At 58.3% G+C, this 20194-nt stretch overlaps 1 protein-coding gene across 1 annotated transcript in view; it reads right to left on the reverse strand.

Annotated features, from left to right (window-relative positions):
- Positions 1–20194, reverse strand: part of BANP (BTG3 associated nuclear protein) — a 74025-nt gene that overhangs the window by 35106 nt on the left and 18725 nt on the right. Inside the window, 3 exon segments of the mRNA NM_001244650.1 lie at positions 9876–10075; positions 12669–12760; positions 16177–16311. Of these exon segments, the coding sequence (NP_001231579.1) occupies positions 9876–10075; positions 12669–12760; positions 16177–16246 (362 nt within the window). The 5' untranslated portion in view covers positions 16247–16311.

Genomic DNA, 20194 nt, shown 5'->3' on the forward strand with positions numbered 1-20194 from the left:
GCCCGGGGGTCCCTGCTGCACGCGGCCGCCGCCCTAACCCGCGCTTCCCCGCGGTCTCCCACGTGCTTCTCACCACCCGCCTCCCCTCCCCGGTGAAGTACCTGCCCCGGCCTCAAAGCGGAGTGTCTGCTTTCGCACTGCCGAGTTTGGCGGGGTCTTTATTCCAGACCATCCATGACCCTTTGTCAGACGTGTGGGCGGCCAAGGGTTTCTCCTGGTCTGTACTCACCTCTTCCGCTCCTAACAGGCCTTAACAAGGAATGTAAGTTTTAATCTCGCTCAAATCCAACCTTTCTTTCATTTTTCACGGACGCCACTTCCGGTCTGACGTTTCAGAAGTCTCTGCCTGGCCCCGGGTGTTTTTAGCAGGGAGCTGGACAGTTTCACATTTTATGTGGAAATCTGTGCTCTATTTTAGGTTTATTTCTGTTCAAGGTGTGAGGATTCCACTGAGGCTTTTCCCTCCCTTCCCCTGGAAAGGCCAACTAACTGCTCCAGCAGCACCTGTTAAGAGAGCCGTCCTTCCTCCACCAAACCGTCTTTGCACCTTTCTCAAACTCCAGCTGGCAGGAGTTCCCAGTGTGGCACAATGGGGCTGGCGGTGTCCCTAGAGCAGTGGGACGCGGGTTCGATGCCCGGCCCGGCACAGCGTGTTAAGGATCCAGCATTGCCGCAGCTTCGGCTTTGGTCACAGCTGCGGCTCGGATCTGATCCTCGGCCTGGGAACTCCAAAGGTCACACGGGGCGGGCAAAAAAACCACAAAAAAATCACAGCTGCATATTGCGCTGCTTTTACTTCTGGGTTTTCTGTTCAGCTCCACTGATGAACTGATCTAGCCCTCGGTCACTGTGGTTTCAAAACCTTGTTACACGCTCAATTCATTCCTTCACAATCTTAAACTATCGTCTCTACTTGTACCTAGAACTCCATGTCTGGTTTGAAAGCTCCTGTTAACTCAAAGCTTAACCAGCTGGGAAGAGGGAAGGGGCTGGACCCGCAGCTATCCAGAGCGTTTGAATTCTAAGGTGAGGCCAACCCACAAGCCGAAGAGTCTCGTCCAATTCCAAAATGATGCTAGGAGCACAGGCCGACCACTCCTGCCTAAACTGTGACCGTTCAGAGAGGCCCGCAGCCCGCCCAAGGTCACCCAGCCACGCAGGGGCAGGCAGGCTCGAGCCCGGAGCTCAGTGGCAGAGCCACCACGCTTCCCCGTCACTGAAGCCACAGCATCTCAGGGAAGCAAGGGACATTCTACTTTCTTACATGGGTTCCCATGCGATTCTGGTGGGTCCCCGTTTTAAGGCACCACCACCAAAACCCCACACATGACACTCAAGCCTACACGGGGGCACCAGCAGCTGTGCCCACCACTCCCCCTACAGCCTGCCTCATGCAGCCCACACTGCGTGACCCTGCGTCTGCTGTGTTCAGCTGCCCAGAGCAACACCCGGGGCTCTGGCGGGCCTGTGGGTCTGACATGTGAGGTTCGAGAGGCAGCCTCAGCCGTGCGCAGCTGGTCCTGATGGAGAGGGCAGCGTGGGGGCCTCCGATGCGGCGCGAGCAGCACGGCCAGGACGCTGTCACCGCGTGGGGCGACAGGGCTGGTGCGGACACTCGGGGAGCGACAGCACCGAGGTGGGCGATGCGACAGCCTCATGGGGCTGCTGGGGCCCCGGGACACGGAGCCCTTCCGAGCCCCGCGCCCGGGCAGCGCCCTCGCAGGCCGCTCTCCTCTACGAGGGCGACGCCGATGCCGAGAAAGGCAAGATCAGATCTGCCCGCGGCTCCGGGTGACAGACCCGGACTCCTACACAAGACGCGCGCGCTCGGGCCCTTGTCTGGTCGGGAAGAGGAGCGGTCCGACCTCGACCCGGCTGCCCCTCGCCCCTCTGTCCTGGCTACTGTTACTGCCTCACCGCGGCGACTGAAAACAAACCAACCCGCTCCAGAGGCGGCCCTCCCGGCGCACAGGCCCCTCCCCGCGGCCTATGCTGGGGGACACGCCGGCTCACACGCGAGAAAGGGCCACTGAGCCGCCAAAGCGGCCTGCGTGGGCCTGGCGGACCCGTGCTGTGCACCTGCTCCAACTCTTAAAGGAAAGAGCGCTGCCCGGGAGTAACAAAGGCGCAGGCCAGACACGAAGGTCAAAGCCCTCCGTTTGTGGGGCACAAGGCTGGGGCCCCTTCTCAGGGACAAGGCCAGGCCGACCGGCGGTGACCGTGCTTGGCCGGGTGCTGTGCTCTGCCGAGGCCCGGGCCTGTGCTGCCAGCCCTGCCGCCCCGGAGCACTGCCTCCCGCGCCCCAGAGGCCGCCTGCGTGGCCCCGAGCCTCTGCTCTGCGCCTCTGAGGGACCGTGGGCCGGTCACCTGTCAGACCTGGCAAGGCAGCCGGTTGGGCACATCGCCTGTCGGCACAGCCACGCCGGTTCTGTCTGCAGAGGCAGCAGCCTGGTCAGAACCCTGGAAGCATCTGGAAAGGCCTCTGCCACGCGTGCCGCACGTGGGCCCCGCTGCGTTATGCTCTGCGCACCACGGTCCTTCTGCAAGTTAAAGGAACCGCGCGCCCGGTTCAGGTTGGGAGATCAGCACGTTTTCGAATCTCTGTGAAGCCCTGTGTGGACCAAAGCAGGCTAACAAGAGTCTCAAGGGAGTCCGTCTCCACTTCTAGGCCCACGCCCACGGGAGGAGGAGGCACGCGCCCCCGCCAGCTCTCAGTCACACTCCCGCCCGACACACGACCCCCGGGGCCGTGATAAAATACAAGACCGCATGCAGTGGGCTTCCTTTCACACAACCAGAGATTTTCTGCACCAGTCTTGACAGGAGAAAAAAAAAGTGCTGGGTGGAGCGTGGGGAGCGCCATCCTCGGTGAAATCATCAACCAGCTGCCCTGGGCCTCACGCCTGAGAGAGCAGGTGAGCTGGGGGCCACCACGCCCGCCTGCCCCTTGGCAGTGTTGTCTGGGAGCCGCCGCATGGCCAGCCTGCATTTCCAGGTCCCCTCCCGCGCAGGGGCAGCCCCTGGACACGCGGCCACGATCCCAGAGGCCTTAGGGAGTAGCAGAGCCCAGGCAGAAGGCACGGGCCCCCGAGCCACACGGGGTGGAGCCGGGGAGGGCCAGCCTCACCACTCGGGACCAAGCTGGGAAAGAGGCTGCAGGAGCCTGCAGGCGTCAGGGGCCCTGCTGCAGCGGTTCTGTAGCCCAGCCAACACGGCAAGCATCCAGGTACCAAAACCTGTTGGAGGGTTTATTTCTATTGCGTGCAAGTTAAAGATTAAAAAGTCATAAAACCCAGGATCCAAAAAATACTTTTAGGGATAAGAATAAATCAGCATTAAAAATTTCTTCCCAATGAGAGGAGCAAAACCTAGTATAAAACCACCTCCCCCAAAATAACCAACTGCAGCAGAGCAACGGGCTGACCGACTGTGACGAACGGCACATACCGGGCGCCTGGAACTGGCAGGACCCATAAGGCGTGGGTTCCAGGCTGCCAGCCCCCAGCCCCACGTGCACAGAGCAGGACTCTGCGCGCAGCGCCACCTCCTCGCCAAGGAGCTACGGGAACGCCTGCCTTGCCCGTGACGAAGGGACGGAAGCCAGACCTGGTCCTGCAGGAGCGGCACTCGCCACAGCACATGGGACCCTGTGACCTGGGACATGCAGGGCAGCCAGACCCCAGTGCCCACCTCTCCGGCTCCAACACTGGTTCCCCATCAAAGGAGATGGGGCCTTGAGAACGGGGCAGGGAGCACCCTGAAGAGCCAGAAAGGCAGGAGGCGCTCCAACCAAACAGAAACCCACAACGGGGAACCGGCCCAGGGCCACAGGAGCCGCCGAGAGCAGGCCCGGGGACCAAAGCTAGAACAATCTGAGCGACAAAACAGGGTGCTGGCTTCCTACCCAAAGGCTGGGGCAAACATCCACCCTGAGGCCCGGGGCTGGCGCCCTCCGGGAAGTGGAACGTGACCCCCGCTCCCACCGGGACAGGCTGCGGCCCTTCCCCCCAAACCCGCCGGGAGAGACGCACCAGATGAAGCCAAGCAAGGGTACCAAGAACCCCTGGGCAGCGCTCCTGCAAAGCCACAGATGCAAGGGGAGTCAGAGCAGTGCCACGGGCAGCGGCCCAGCGAGACCGGGCTGCGAGAGTGCCGTGGGCCTGCAGACATCAGAAGGATGAGCAGGCTCCTCAACTGCAGAGCCCGGCGAAAAGGCAACCTCCCAGGGGGACGCGGCAGACTTGGCCTCAAGGAGCCCCGTTTCTATGAAAGAGATTGAATTCGCATTAAAACCAAGGCCCAGGTGGCTTCCCCAGCTACTTCTATCCAATGTTTAAGGACGAGATAAAACTAATGCTACGGAAACACTTTCAAAAAACACCATGAGGGAGGTCCCATCGTGGCTCAGTGGTTAACGAATCCGACTGGGAATCACAGGGTTGCAGGTTCGATCCCTGGCCTTGCTCCGTGGGTTAAGGATCCGGTGTTGCCGTGAGCTGTGGTGTAGGTCGCAGATGCAGCTCGGATCCCTAGTTGCCATGGCTCTGGCGTAGGCTGGCAGCTGTAGCTCCGATTTGACCCCAGCCTGGGAACCTCCATATGCCGCGGGAGCAGCCCTGGAAATGGCAAAAAGACAAAACAAACAAACAAGCAAACAAACAAAAACAGACGATGAGGGAGGCGCTCCCAGTTCCCCTTCTGAGGCTAGTGCTACCCTGACAACGGATGAAGACATGTTAAAAAGGAAAACTAACACAGACCGTGAACTCAGAGGCAGAACCCTTGACTAGGTATGAGCAAGTCAACTCAAAACACAAAAAAGGTTCTAGCCTATGATCGAGGTTATGACAACAGAAATGCAAGGCCGCTTTACGTATCTAAAATCCATCAGTGTAATTCACTTTAGCAACAGAGTCAAGTAGAAAAACCAAATGAGGAGTTCCCGTCCTGGCTCAGCGGGAACGAATCTGACCAGCATCCAGGAGGACACAGGTTCAATCCCTGGCCTCACTCAGTGGGTTAAGGATCCAGCGTTGCCTTGAGCTGTGGTGTAGGCCGCAGACGTGGCTCGGATCCTGTGTGGCTGTGGCTGTGGGCTGTGGTGTAGGCCAGAGGCTACAGCTCTGATTCAACCCCGAGCCTAGGAACCGCCATGTGCCACAGGTGTGGCCCCTTAAAAAGAAAAGACCTTAAGTGGTTCTAGCAAATGTACATAAAAATGCGTTGCCTGTTCAGAATAAAACGCTCACACAAGAAAGACTCGGAGGGAAGCGCAAACTGACAGAGAGCAGCGATGAGAAACTTACAGCTAACATCACAGTTAATGGTGAAAGCACGGATGATTTCACTCAAAGATCAGAAACAAGGTACGGATGGTTTTTAAAAAGTATTCACTGAAGAGTCCCTACCATGGCACAGTGGGCTAAGAAGCCGGCTGCAGCAGCGTGGGTTGCTGTGGCGGGCAGGCTCAATGCCCAGCCCGTGCAGTGGGTTCAAGGGTCCAGCGTTGTCTCAGGGCGGCACTGAGACGCACTTCCCTCCAAACGGAGCTTCCACGTCAGCACAACCCCAGTCACGAGGTCTGGGTTACCCTAAACCACGAGAGAAGCACCCCGAATCGGCAGGACGTGCTCGACCCAGGTGAGCGTCTGCCTCCAGCCGCTTCGCTCATCAGACCTCGGTCTCCCAGGTCGAAGGTCTGCCACCCCGGGGCCGTCTCTGCTCAGAGCCCCCCGAGGAGAGGAGAGCGTCAAGATTAGGTCATCGGGAGCGTGCAGCTGTGACAGGTGGCACAGACCCGCCAGGAAGAGAAATCACATGTACACAACGTTACACAGAAACATCAAAAAATACATATTTTTTTGGTCTTTTTAGGGCCGCACCTGCGGCATACAGAGGTTCCCAGGCTAGGAGTCAAATCGGAGCTGCAGCCCTCGGCCTACACCACAGCCACAGCAACTCGGGATCCGAGCCACGTCTGCGAGCTACACCACAGCTCACGGCAACGCCGGATCCTTAACCCACTGAGCTGGGCCAGGGATTGAACCGCCATCCTCATGGATGCTCGTTGGATTCGTTTCCGCTGAGCCGTGGCAGGAACTCCAGAAACATCAAAATGTGATGAGGAAAGATGAAAGCCATGGCCAAGACCAAACCAGTTCTTCCTAATTGACACGACCGCATCTTGCGTTTGTCACAATCTAAGGGCCGAGAGAGGCCCCGCCTGGGTCTGGAAACCTCTGAGGACGGCCCACGCAGCCGAGCCCCTGCCCCTGGCACCGCTCGGCCAGGACAGAGACGCCCAGAGCGAGGCCTCTCTCTGCCCGGGAGCCACGAGGCTTCAAAAGCCAGAAGAGCCTTCCCACTCACATCCATCAAGCTTTTCCCTAACGACCCGCTGGGAAGTAAACGCCGACTCGGCGACTGGCCTCGGAGAGGGAGTCTCATCACTTTTTGATCCGAGAGTTGAATTCCCCGTGGGTGAACAATTGCTTTGGAGGAAAAGAGGAAAACGCCCTGCCCGCATCTGGCATGACACAGCTCTCAGAAAGAAGGGCAGCGAAAGACATGACTTTTATTCTTAGTTTTAATTGTAGCAACACACTAAAGCTTTAAAAAAACACGTTCTGAAAAAATGAAAATCTGGGAAATTGCCCTGTGGTGCAGCAGGCTCAGGACCCGGCACTGCCGCAGCTGTGTCACAGGTTGCACATGGCAGGCAGGTTTGATGCCTGGCCCAGGAACACCCACACGGCACAGGTGTGGCAAATAAGCAAAAACTTAAAAAACAAAATAATAAAAATCTGGGAGTACTCTGGTGGCTCAGCAGGTTAAGGATCCAGCATTGCCACTGCTGTGGCTCAGGTTTGATCCCTGGCCTGGGAACTTCGGCCTGCCATGGACATGGCCAAAAAATAAATAAATTTAAAAAATTTTTTTAAATTTTAAATGATAGGAATGAAATATCCACTCTATGTCCGTTACATCTCAATAAAAAAACCATTTATATATTTTAAAAAGACTAAAAATCAATTGCTTTTAAAAGTAAGAAATACCAACATCGCTGATTATTAGGGAAAATGCAAATCAAACCTACCATGAGGTACCACCTCACACCTGTCAGAACGGCCGTCATCAATAAGTCCACAAATAACAAGTGCTGGAGACAGTGTGGAGAAAAGGGACCCCTCCTGCACTGTTGGAGGGAATGTAAACTGGTACAACCAAATAGAGAACTACCATACGATCCAGCAGTCCCACTCTTGGGCATATGTCCGGACAAAACTTTCCTTGAAAAAGACACATGCCCCTGTATGTTCACTGCAGCACCATTCACAATAGCCAAGACATGGAAACAACCTAAATGTCTATCGACAGACGACTGGATTAGGAATATATGGTATATATACACAATGGAATATTACTCAGCCATGAACAAGAACAAAATAACGCCATTTGCAGCCACATGGATGGAATTAGAGACTCTCATACTGAGTGAAGTTAAGTCAGAAAGAGAAAGACAAATACCATATGATTTCACTTATATCTGGAATCTAATACAGGGCACAAATGAACCTTTCCACAGAAAAGAAACTCAAAGTGCGTTTGGAGAACAGACCTGTGGTTGCCGAGGGGGAGGGGGAGGGACTGGGAATCTGGGTTAAGAGACGCAAACTCCTGCCTTTGGAGCGGGCAAGCGATGAGACCCTGCTGGGCGGCGCTGGGAACGCTGCCTCGTCACTGGCGATGGAGCCTGACAATGTGAGAAACAGAACGTGTACGTGTGACTGGGTCACCTGGCCGCACAGGAGAAAACTGACAGAACACTGTCAACCAGCTCTGATGGAAAACAATAAAAATTATGACATAAAAATTTTTAAAAAGTCGGAAACACAAGCATTTTTCTAGTCAATCCATATGTTCAGTTACAGAAACAAACTGGAAACAGCGGGCGCCTCATCAGCAGCCCCCACCTCCGCACTGCGCGTGTGCACTCACGCAGGCCCCCCGCCCGGCAGCCAGGACAGCGCCCCCAGGGTTTCCAACAGGACAGCTGCTGTGTCCCCCACAAGCCCCACAGTCACTGGAACGCTGAAGAGAGAGAAAGACGGGGCTTCCCGCAGGCTGGGAATGCCTTCGCCCAGGCCAGCAGAGCCCCACAGGACGTGGCTCTCAAGTCGGGCCACTCACCAGAGGCCGCACGTCCCCTTTCTCAAGAGGGGAGACAGGAAACAGACTCAGCAAGTCTGTGTGACTTGGCCCTGGCACCCCACGGTGCCAAACCAGGCAACCCGGGGAGAAGCCTGTCCTCCTGGGAGCAGACAGGCAAGGACCCCAGGGCCAGCAGCCTGCAGGCGGAGCACAGCTGCAGAATCCCCTCCTACCCCGGGGCTCACCCTCGGCCACCCGGTCTCACGGCACCAGCCGCTGGCAGGGGAATCCGCACTCCTGGAAATGACCTCTTCCACAGAGGTGACAAAGTGACTACCCCCGGGGAGGGCCACCCTTCCTTAAGGCAGGGAGCCTGCCGTTTGCTCGTCTCATCCTGCAGAGCAACTTTCTCAAGGGAGGTGCCTGGGGACACACTGGCAATGATTAAGGGACCCCACGGGCTTAGCGGGTATAAGCAGCCAAGGAGGCTGACAGCCTTCACAGCCCGAGACAGTCTCCCACCAAAACATCCGCCCGCACAAACAGCAGGTGCCCAGGCACTCAGAGATGTGACAGACATGCCTTTAATTCTCTGAGCCCAGAATCTCACTCCATTCTTACTTCTACACAGAAGACTTCTGGATGGTTTTAACGGAATGTGAATTTCCAGCAAGTTCTACTACTGCTGGAGGCGAGAAAACATCATCCTTGGCTTCGTCTGAAACTTCGTCAAGAACTGCTCATTCTGTAATATTCCATCACCAGCTGCCATCTGAGCCCCGTGAGACCCGGGGTTGGGTCCGGCCACGGCTCCTCCGGTCGTGGGCCCAGCCACGCGCCTATCGGACACGCTCATCCCACGAGGCATCTCCCGCCTCTCACTTCTCCTGACATCACAGCCAAAGCGTTACATCCGTTTTTGAGTTGTAAGCGCTATCTTCTAAGCCCTGCATTTTAAGATAGGAGAGCACTGTACAAAAACGCCTCTCTACAAAAGGCACAGGTCCTGACAGGTGTGAGCCTCGCTGCCTGCAGACAGGACCCGCCCCACGAACGTTTCCTGGGAGGAAAGACACGGCCTACCCGTCAGGACGCGGTCGAACGCCTCAGGCCCCGGCCTGCTCTCCGGGGACGGAGACGCCAGAGGGGCCCTGGGGTCCTGCACACGGGCAGAAGACCCTCAGCAAGAGCCCCAGGCTCTCTCCGAGCGCAAAGACAAATGCCACCACCACGCAAATACGGCTTCTCCACAGCCCGGTACGGGACGGGATGAAGGGGGCAACAGGACTGGCGGAAGCCGCTGCCCACGGCCCGGGCTTCTGCTCGTCTCAGGAGCAGCCACGCAAACATCCTTCCGCCTGGACCACACGCCCCGCGAAGCTTCACTCCAAACGGGCCCTGAACGACAGCACATCTCACTAGGGTTGGGCTCTAAATAGGAGAAAAAAAGGTACAAGGCAAACCACAGCCATGAATGGAAGGTCTGATGATACTCAAGTGAAACTGATTAACGCTACCTGTGGAGAAAAACACGCTCGAGAGGAGCCAGAGGGAACAGGACAAAAGAAGAACCACACGCACAGCTTCAAAGGAAAGACGCACCCACCTGGCTTACGTCACAAAGAAACGTGAGGCCCCTGGCAGGTGGCAGGCGTCAGCTCGGTCTGGCCGGGGCGCCCCCCACCCCGCCCGCCCCGCGCGCCCGCGACGCCCCGCGTTCTTACCACCGCACTTTGTTGCACGTCTGGGTGGCGCCGAGAGGGGAGCCGGCCACCATGGGCACCTGGATGGGGCTGTGCTGCTTGCTGGTGACCAGATCCAGCTTTTCCTCCAGTGACTTGCAGGTGGCCTCCAGAGCCTGCAGCTTGGCCTCAATGCTATCCAGTCGCAAGCATATTGTCTGGTTAATGGAACACAGGAATGACTGGAAGGGAAAAAAAAGCAAAGCTTCAGGAAGGTACCCTGTGCTCCAAGGAGGCAATCCCGAGACCCACCCAACAGCGGCCTCCTGACTCAGCTGCCTTTGTCCCCGGACCACCAGCCCCGCACCTCGGCTCCGCACGCACGAGCCAGGACATTGCAGCAAACGAGCTCAGCCTTGTGCATCCAAAATGGGACTCCTTAACGGCGCTCACAGCCTCTCCGGGGAGCCGCGATTCTCAGCTACACCGCAGTCCATGTCGTACGGAAACTACGCCGACTTAAGAGGCGGTTCCTTCTATTCATCAGGAAGCTTACACACCAAATTCGACAAATCCTTGTAGGAAAACACGACACCTAACATCCCAACGGCCCGGAAACCGGCCTGCTCCTGGTGCTGCACGTGGGAGCAGCACGCCTGCCACCTGGTGGCCACAGAGGGAGCAGCCTCACGTTCCACCACTGCCAGCTAAGTGCCACCGAGCACAGGGACACCGCGGCCGCAAAGCCAAGGCGCAGGGCTCACACACCAGAGGGAACACTTGCCCCCACACGCTTCAGGGGCACCGAGGGGAGCACCCCACACCCCCAGCTGGCCTCCAGCTGACTGAGGACAAACTCGTGGAGCAGCGCAGCCCAGCCCTCGGTTCAGCGGTGAGGCTGGCAGGAGAGGCAGCGGCCAGAAACAGTGAAGAGTTTGTGTGTCACCTTTCCTCTCGCCTTTTTGCCCAGAGGGCCAGTCACCTCTGACGGAAAGGGCAGGCCCGGGGAGCAGGCGGCCGTGCAGCAGCCGCTCAGGCCAGGCCAGGACCTCGGCGCTGGGCGAGGCTGCCGCCCCCTCGACCGACCAACTGACCCGCCAGCCAGCACCTGCCCCCTTCCTGGGGGACGCGACCCCCGCAGCGCGAGCGCTGGTGTATCCCACACCGTGTGGCCCCGTCGGGTCTGGAGACGAGGACAACGCAGGCTCTCATTCGGCGCGTTTCCACAGCCTCCCGAGGAATGAGCCGCATCTGCCTAACGGCCTGGACGGCAGGAAGGGGCGGCACGGGGCAGATGCCACCCACCCGGCGCCCAAGGGCTCGCTGGGTCTCCGGCAATCACACGCCCCCGACAAGTCCCATCACAGCACAGCTGACAGAGGAGGGGCGGCTAAAGCCACGTCCCCCGCCGACCGCCCCCTGGGAGCTCGGGCCGGGGAAGCACGGGAGGCAGCGGGGGCAGGGCTGAGGGACGCACGGGGAGACACAGCCCTGACGGCCCGCCACCGGCGAGCCCTGGCCAGCGTGGTCCTGACGAGCGCCAGCCGGAACCTCACCGATGACACCCGCACTCCGCAAGTCACGGGCATCAGCCACCTGCTCCCGAGGCCTTCCAAGGCCACGAAAGCGCACCGTGTGAGTTCCGAGTGAGAAACGCCTGGGCGTTTGGACAGATGGCACGACCACACACCAGACAACGAAGAGCAGGGAGCAGCAGTTTCACCGAAGTCATCCGCGTGCCAGTGACAGCGGCCAGAACTCACCCAAATGGACGGGCCCACGACGGGGAGGGCGCGGCCCAGCCGGGTCCTGAGCGCGGGCGCGGGCGGGCGGGACTCGGGCAGGACCCCCTCCCCGCTCCTCATCACGGGCTGAGGGCGCCCTTTACAACCCCGCGCCTTTGTGATAAAACTACAGCCGCACTGCGCCGCACAATTCAGCCACGTGAGGTGAGAGAAGCAGCCCCCTCTGTCCGTGAGTCCGAACCAGAATTTAACAACGGTGAATGTCTCTTTAAACCGGCCCCACCCGGCTTCCCCTTGCTCAGGACGTGAGGCGGACGTCTCTAGACAGAAGCCCCCATAAACCGAGGGTGCACAGGTCCCTGTGGGCCTCACCTGCTGGCGGGGCGGGCCTGACTCCCCACAGGTGCTGGTGCTCAGCTCCGCAGACAGCGGACCAAACCCGCAAATCCAAGAACCCGCCACGACCGACCGACCCAGTGGTCTCCCAGGCCACACCCAGCAAACTCTAAAACTGGGGGCTTCAGCACCCATGGAGAACGGGAGCACAGGCCTTCCGCTCGCAGTAGGTCTGCGGACCCCGGAGGAAAATGAGTCACGTGGCCGCAACAGGTGTTAAACACCACCACTCTGCAAGGGGAAAAACCATGTGCCTTTACGCACTTCGCAGGGTTGAAGTGACGCCCAGGAAGGACCTGTCCGCCTCCTGACCCTACAAATGGGGCCTCTTTTGGAAAAGCCATCTTGGCGAATGTAATCGAGCTCAGACGAGGTCCCCCTAGGTTGGGGGGCCCCAAATCCACGGAGACTGTCCTCCTGAGAGACAGCAAAGGAGACACAGACACAGGGAGAGGCCACGGGAAGAAGGCACAGAGACTGCACAGTCACAGCCATGAGGGACGGCGGGGCTCGCAGGAGCTGGCAGAGGCAGGAGGGACCCTGCCCCAGAGCTTCTGGGGGGAGCGTGGCCCTGGTGACACTCAGGCTCTGGGCCCAGGACCGTGAGAGCACACACCCGTTAGGGGCCTCTGGGGAGGCCTGCCACGGCGGCCCCACAGACGGGGCAAGCGACAACAGTCACGGCTGCTTTTACCTTTATAGAAGGGTCCTGGCAGTTGATCTCGAGTCGCTGGCGTTTCAGAGCTGGTTCATCCTCATCGGCCACGACATGATTCTCCAACACAACTGAAAACCCAAAGCAGAGACAAAAACTTGAAGAGGAATGGTTTTACGGAGCTGCTTGATATTGGGTCTGGAGTTCCCACCGTGGTACAGCAGAAATGAATCCGACTGGGAACCATGAGGTTGCGGGTTCGATCCCTGGCCTTGCTTCGTGGGCTAAGGATCTGGCGTTGCTGTGAGCTGGGGTGTGGGTCGCAGACGCGGCTCGGATCCCGCATTGCGGTGGCTCTGGCGTAGGCCGGCAGCTGTAGCTCTGATTGGACCGCAGCCTGGGAACCTCCCTATGCGGCAGGTGCAGCCCTAGAAAGCAGAAAAGCTATCAATGTATATCACGGGGGTAAACAGTTGTGACACCTTAAGGTTAAATAAGAAATAGTACAACCTGCTTCATATTTTACTTTTCTACAGTTTTTACTTAAATTCTCACTCAGGCAGAAAAGGGAGGCTCTCTCCTTAATCTCGAGAAGAAATGAGCTACCAGATAAATGATTTCCCTGCTGTGGGGCTGAGCTGATCCAACGGCGGGACCACTGGCCTCTCACCGGGGCTCGATTCGGCCGCCCCTTCTGATGGAAGCCGGTCACTAAGGACCATTTCTTCCTGACCGGGAAGTAAAACCGGCCAGGCGGCCACCTCTTTCCCAAATCAGGCCGCTCTCCGAGCAGCACGCTCCTCCTGGCCATCACACTGGCCCAAAGCTCAGCCGGCCCCGCTGCAGGGAAGCTGCTCCCCCGAGCAGCACTGTCCACGGAGAAGCCACGGCCCAGGCCTGGGTCCCAGCACGCAGTCCCGGGCGCCACTGCTTCCCACGTGTGGCTGCACTGCAGAGGCGCAAGGCAGACCCACGGTGCTAACGTGAACGTTTCGGGGTCCCAGGCGGGAGCAGCAGGCCCCTCTGCACTGCTTTCTATGATTCTGCAGGCATAACTTTTTTTTTTTTTTGGCTATACCTGCAGCAGGCCAAAGTTCCCAGGACAAGGCTCAAACCTGCCCCCCAGCAGGGACCCAAACCCCAGCAGGGACAACGCCAGAAACCAACCTGCTAGAGCACCAGGCAACTCCCTACACGGATTACTTTTAAGATGAGGCAGAACTGACTGCTCACTCTAAGGCCGTTGCAGTGATCTGGACGACAGGCCTCATGCACAGACGGGGAGCATCCAGCACGCGCTGAGCACGCGCGGAAGCACCAGCACCTAAGCATCCCGTGTTTTGATTTTTAGGGCCACACCCCTGGCATGTGGAAGTTCCCTGGGTAGAGACTGAATCAGAGCTGCAGTTGAGACCCACACCAGACCCAGGGCAACCCCAGATCCGAGCCACATCTGCGACCTACACTGCAGCTTGGAGCAGCGCCAGATCCTTAACCCACAGAGCAAGGCCAGGGATGGAACTCACATCCTCGTGGACCCTGTGTCAGGTTCTCGACCCAACGAGCCGGGATGGAAACTCCCAGAATTCCGGTTTTAAATGGAATTCAGAAGAAAGGAAGGATGGACACGCCAACAATTTTAAAGCCGTTCAGTCGCTAGGGTTATGGAGAATTTGTGTTTCTTCTACTCGCTTGACTGTTTTCACGCTTTACCAAGTTCACATTTAGAGATGAGGAAAAAACGATCGTAAACCCACACTGGACACAAACGCAGGAACGGAGTGTGGGCCCTGCTGGTGTGGGGAGCGCTCTAGGCCAGAGGCCGCAGGCCTCCCGTCTACCAAGGCCTCGGGAGCGCCCTGCACACAGTAGGTTTTTGTTAAGCAGCCGTAAGTGGCAGCTCCCAGCTATTTAAGGAGCAAAGCTAGGACCAAACTAGGGTCAGACGCGATTTCTCTAATCCTTCTGTAGACTGTAACCTACAGGGAGAGCTGATCTGGGAAGGAAACGGTCAGAGTTTCCCAGCTCTAAAACGTCGCTTGGGGGAGTTCCAACTAGTATCCGTGAGGACACAGGTTCAACCCCTGGCCTTGCTCAGTGTGTTAAGGATCCCGTGTTGCTGCGGCTGTAGCAGCTGTAGCTCTGATTCGACCCCTCGCCTGGGAACTTCCATATGCCGAGGGTACAGCCCTAAAAAAGCTTAGAAGCTATGTGACTGGAACACTTTTCTTTTATGACACCCGTGTATTTTCTAAGGAAACTGTCATCCAGCCACCAAAATCAGAGCACCCGGGACCAGGGGACAGCTCTTTTCCCAAGCAACCCAGAAGCAAAACACGGAGAAAACCCAGCTGGAGGACAGCCCATCTGAAAGGGCGCCTTGCCTCCCTGGGACCCCGGGTTCAAGGCCAAGTCATGCGTGCTACTCACCCTCCAGCCCAGGACGCATTCCCAAAGGCCACCTTTCCCTTACCGTGGCGACAAGCTCACACAGGACAGACCCCATCACACTTGCCTATGTGACTCCTGAAAATCCTTTTTGGTGGGGAAGCAAGTCAGCATTTTAGTTCTGCTGTTCCAGAAAGAAAAGCAGGCACAATGCTCTGTGATGGCTCTGTGTGCGCTGTTACTTCAGACTTAACGGAAACGTAAAACTTCACAGCAAAAAAAAACAAAAGGAGAGGGGACACTAAGACATCCTCTCGTAAAAGAAAAGTGCTGTTCCCGCCACAGCGCAGCGGAAACAAAGCCGAGGAGGAGCCATGAGGTTGCAGGTTCGAGCCCTGGCCTCGCTCAGTGGGTTAAGGATCGAGCACTGCTGGGGTGGAGGCCGGCGGCTGCAGCTCTGACTGAACCCCTAGCCTGGGAACCTCCATGTGCCACGGGTGTGGCCCTAAAAGACCAACAGACCAAAAAAAAGAAAAGAAAAGTGCTCACAAAAGTGTCACAGAGACAAATTTCTTGAAGTTTCCAGCTTCCTTATGAAGCACCTTCTTAAAACAAATCCGCAGGTCGGGTCCAAAGCAGAAGTGTGCCTGGACGTCGCCAAGAGAACCCGGCCTCAGCGCAAGCGCGGGCCAAGTCAGCTCCCGCTCCCCGAAGAGCGGCCCGGGGCGCTGCGGGGACGCCCGGCAGCGTCTGCTGCGAACCCTCCACGCGCCGCAGTTCTGCCCCTGGGAACTCACTCCACACAAACATTTGCCAGGACACACACACCCTCGCCACACGGTGCGCAGAGAGGAAGGCCAGCACAGAGACGTGGGGCGCAGCCGGGGATGGAGGCCTGGCAGGCGTCTGCCCGGAGCGGCTGCGCACAGCAGGGGGCCATGCTCACCCTCGACGCGGAGGCCCCCGAGGGCACAGGTCCCAGGGGGGCAGGAGGGGCACCGAGAGGGCGCCGAGGGCCCGGCGGGATGGGCCTGGAGGCAGACGGCGCGTGCACGCGCCTACGGAGCACACATCGCTCTGCCTCGCGCTTCGCTTAAGGGGAAGGAAACTTCCGGAAGCGCTTTGGGACCCTGGCTGCCTCCCGCCCACGGCTGTGTACCTGGGTGGTCGGGACTCAGCTCCTCCACGGTGATCTGCACCACGTCCGCCAGGTCCTGTTCCGACATCATCCAGAGCGACCAGAGTGGCCGGGCGACGGCAGGAACCAAGCTCACCAGGGATGGGGTTGCTGTCCCTGAAAACCAAAGCAAAGGCAGATCAATGACCATGACCTTGAAATGACGCAAGAGGACACCAGGTGCCTGGGGACATTTTAATACAGGGCGCTCCTTGCCCCAAGCCCCCGCGAGGGGAGTGCGTCCTCTCAGAACGGAGAAACGGCCCCCAAACACGGCTCGCCAGGCCAGCCCCCACCCCAGCAGCCCGCTCCCACACCCCCTCCAAAGCCAGCGTCCCAGGACGGCAGGACTGCGTCACCCCCAGCAGCCCCTCACTGCCCAGGGAACACGTGCCGGCCCTCGCCTGCCCCGCCAGCTCTCGGCTCCCGCTACACACACCACACCCCGAGTTTCACCCAGACGGACCCTTCGGCCAAGGCCATCCCCTCGCCCTGCGTCCGCTGCCCGCACCGCTCTCCCCTGGACAGACTGAGGGTGCACCAGCCGCCGCCCCAGACCAGATGGTGCCGCGTCCTTCCGGCTCCTGGAGCCTCTGACCAGGCCAATCACGCCTTCTTTTCCAAAACAGAAATGAGGCCACAGGGCTCCAAAGACAATCTCCACACGGTTCCTGAAAAGAGGGTCCCTGGAGATCAGGGTCGAGACCACCAGCCACCGAGTGTCATCAGCCTGCACTTGACACGTCCGTCACCAAGGAACAGACACGTCCCAAAGAAGCCACGGGCTTATCTTTCTCCGCCCAGACTGCAGGCTCCCGACAGGGACCCTGGGCCGGTGCTGCAGCCAGAGGTGCTCCCTGCGCCCCTCCCGCGGGCACCCCTCCCCGAGACACCCGCCCCCCCAGGGCAGCCGCCCCAATACCCCCAGAGTGTCCAGTTTCTGCAGGTCTCCACTGACAGCCCCTCTGAACGGGTACACTCCAACGGGCCCGCAGTTGAACGCACAGGGTCCACACACGTCCTCAAGGCCCACGCCTCCCTCGTCCTGCTGAAATGCTAGGGCTCCAATGGTCGCGGCCCAGAAGATCCAAGGGGCAGCCCCCCGCAGCGGGATGGGCCAAGCTCCTGCCTGAAATCCCCCTCACGGCGCCAACGCGGCCTTGGGGACCACCGTTAAGTGGCCAGGGTCGTTACTCCCGTTTATACCCTCGCGTGGACGGAGGGGGCACGAAAGCAGCACCGTCCCCGCAGACCAGACGCAGGTGACAGGGGACCACAAAGCGCTGCCGCCAAGCCCTTCCAAAGTCCAACTCGGGAAGGACAGCAGCGACAGAGGGTGAGAGGATTCATCTCCAGGGTGTCCCCCTAAAAACACATGAGGCAACGGGACAGCAGAGCAGGTCAAGGTCTGCAGCCGAGAGACGGGCGCGCCTAAGACCCCACAGCACCAGCAAAAGGGCAACCCGCTCGGGGTCCCCGTGGGAGAGGCACAGGGGACGCAGGGGGCAGGAGAAGAGCGGCTGAGCCCCCGAGGTGACGCCACTTGAGGGCAGACGAGCACGAGGGCGGCTGCAGGACACCCACAGGCCACGAACGCTCAAGATGAGGCGTCCAGCGTGTCCTCCTGGGCCAGAGACACGGGCGAGAAATGACCAAACAGAGCAAAGTGCAGAGACAGGGCCCGCCAGAGTCTGACGAACGGGGGCAGAGAAACGGCCCGGAGAGCTGGGCACGCAGCGAGAGCAGGTTTGACGGCTTCCTCCGACGGAAGGCAGCGCTCTGGAACAGGAGATTAGGAGAACCCCCTAAATCAAGCCCCCTTCCAAACACGCAGGAAAATTCATTTCACCGAAGACAAACAACAGAAAATACGGAGGTCACATCTCGTGCAAAGATAATGTACTTTACAAGCAAACAGCAACAAAAAAGCAGCAGCATCGCAGAAAGTGCGGGCACGCTGGCCAGACACGTCCCTACGCGACGAACACAACCCTGACGGTTCCCAGCAAACTAACATGCACGGGCAGAGCACAGAAGACACCCACGGCCATAACCTGCACTGGGAAACCCAGAGAGGAGGGGACGGAGCTCGGAAAAGACGAGAAATAAAGGAAAAATCACCCGAAAGCAACAAACGCCTCCAGATAAAACAAAAGGAAGACAGGAGGAAAAATGTAAGAAGAAGGAAGAAATGAAAGAAAAATTTCAACAAGTAGCACAGTGACCGGCCAAAAGGATCCGACACGCGTTTAACCCAAAGAAAACCAAAGCAACGACACGGACTCCTCAGGAAATCTCAGAAAACGCTTCAGAAACGGGGGCGAACACGTGAAACTACTTATGAAAAGGACACACCACAAGCCCAGGGTGGAGCAGGCACAACAACCAATACAAGACACGTTCTAATAAAAACAGTAGTTAAAAAGAAACAGCACCTTAGCCATCTAGACAAAGGTACCAGGGGCCTTACCACGCTGGGGGCAGCGGAGCAGGCTCCCGAGCTCCAGCGCAGGCCTAGCACGCAGCAGACCCGCCCGGACACCTGCAAGGACACCTGCCAAGAAAGCCATGGGCGCCTCTGAATCCAGACCAAAGGAGTTAAGTACAAGAGCACAGACCTGTCCCAACCCACGGGGCTCGGCCACAGCGCTCCCCAAGCCCTTCCCAGGAACACTGTTGGAAGCAAGATCCAGAAAGCCAGAGCCGACCACACGCACATGCATCTGCACGGAGAACAGACCGAGGGGGAAGCTCAGGCTGCAAGGGCTGCGGGCTCTGACAGCGGAGACACGACTTCCCTGCTTTAGAGGGGGAGGAAAACTGGGGGAACAACCGTGAAACAACATTTAACAGTCTTGGGGAATCACACTGAGCGCTGGTGTCTGAACACGGACGGACAGGCTACTGCAATTCTGTCCTTCCTGGTGCCCTTGACAAGCAGCTCCAGAGTCAGGGTCACCTTGGGGCCGCGCACCTGGACTGGGGCGTGTATGCGAATTGGAGGCATGAACTCGAGTGTGCCCACCAAAAAGGTGCAGAAACAGCGCGGGATCCAGAGGCGGCACGGGCCCCGACACCCGGACTGGGGCGCTGAAACCCCAGCGCGCCCCCAAAGACATCAGGGCTTCATGGAGAAAGGGCTGCCTCCACCCCTGAGACAAGGAGGGTGCAGGGCGACCGTGGTCCTGCGAAGCCTCTAAAACGTCTAAAAAAAAAAAAAAGACAAAAAAAAAAAAAGCAAACAAACTCCTTTGATCTTTGTGTGTGTGTGTGTGTGTTTTATTTTTTTAGGGCCACACCTGCAGCATATGGAGGTTCCCAGGCTAGGGGTCTCATCAGTGCTGTAGCCACCGGCCTACACCACAACCACAGCAACACAGGATCCGAGCCACATCTGTGACCTACATCACAGCTCATGGCAACGCCAGGTCCTTAGCCCCCTTAGCGAGACCGGGGATCGAACCCGCAACCTCGTGGTTCCTAGTCGGGTTGGTTTCTACTGCGCTACGATGGGAACTCCTGTGTGCATTTTTTTTATCCTGTGCATCATCACCTCTTCAAAAAATAAAAACTCCTTTTAAAAACAGTCAGGCAATAAATATTTAGGCATAAACCATGGGGGAATTCTCGATTCCAACCTCCCCGGCATGCAGCGCAACTCTCTCAGTCCAGGCGCCTGCTTGGCCTCAGCCGAGCCCCAGGACTCGGAGGCAAGCAGGACTCGCCAGGCCTGCAAGGGCCACGCCAAGCCTGCGTCTTCTGAAAGGGACCTCCGGGCAGATTAACTGTGGTCAGCTTGAGGACCAAGACCACTCATGCCATAAACGCCTTCTTTTTTCCAAACTAAGAACCAAAGCAAACCTGCTGTTTTTATTCTTTCTGCACGCTCAGCACGTGGAAATTCCCAGGCCAGGGACCGAACCCACGTCACAGCTGCCGCACCACTGGATCCTTAGCCCGCTGCGCCCCAGGGCAACTCCCAGAGCGGGGGTTATCAAAG

The sequence above is a fragment of the Sus scrofa genome, chromosome 6, assembly GCF_000003025.6.
Source record: "Sus scrofa isolate TJ Tabasco breed Duroc chromosome 6, Sscrofa11.1, whole genome shotgun sequence".
NCBI lineage: Eukaryota > Metazoa > Chordata > Mammalia > Artiodactyla > Suidae > Sus > Sus scrofa.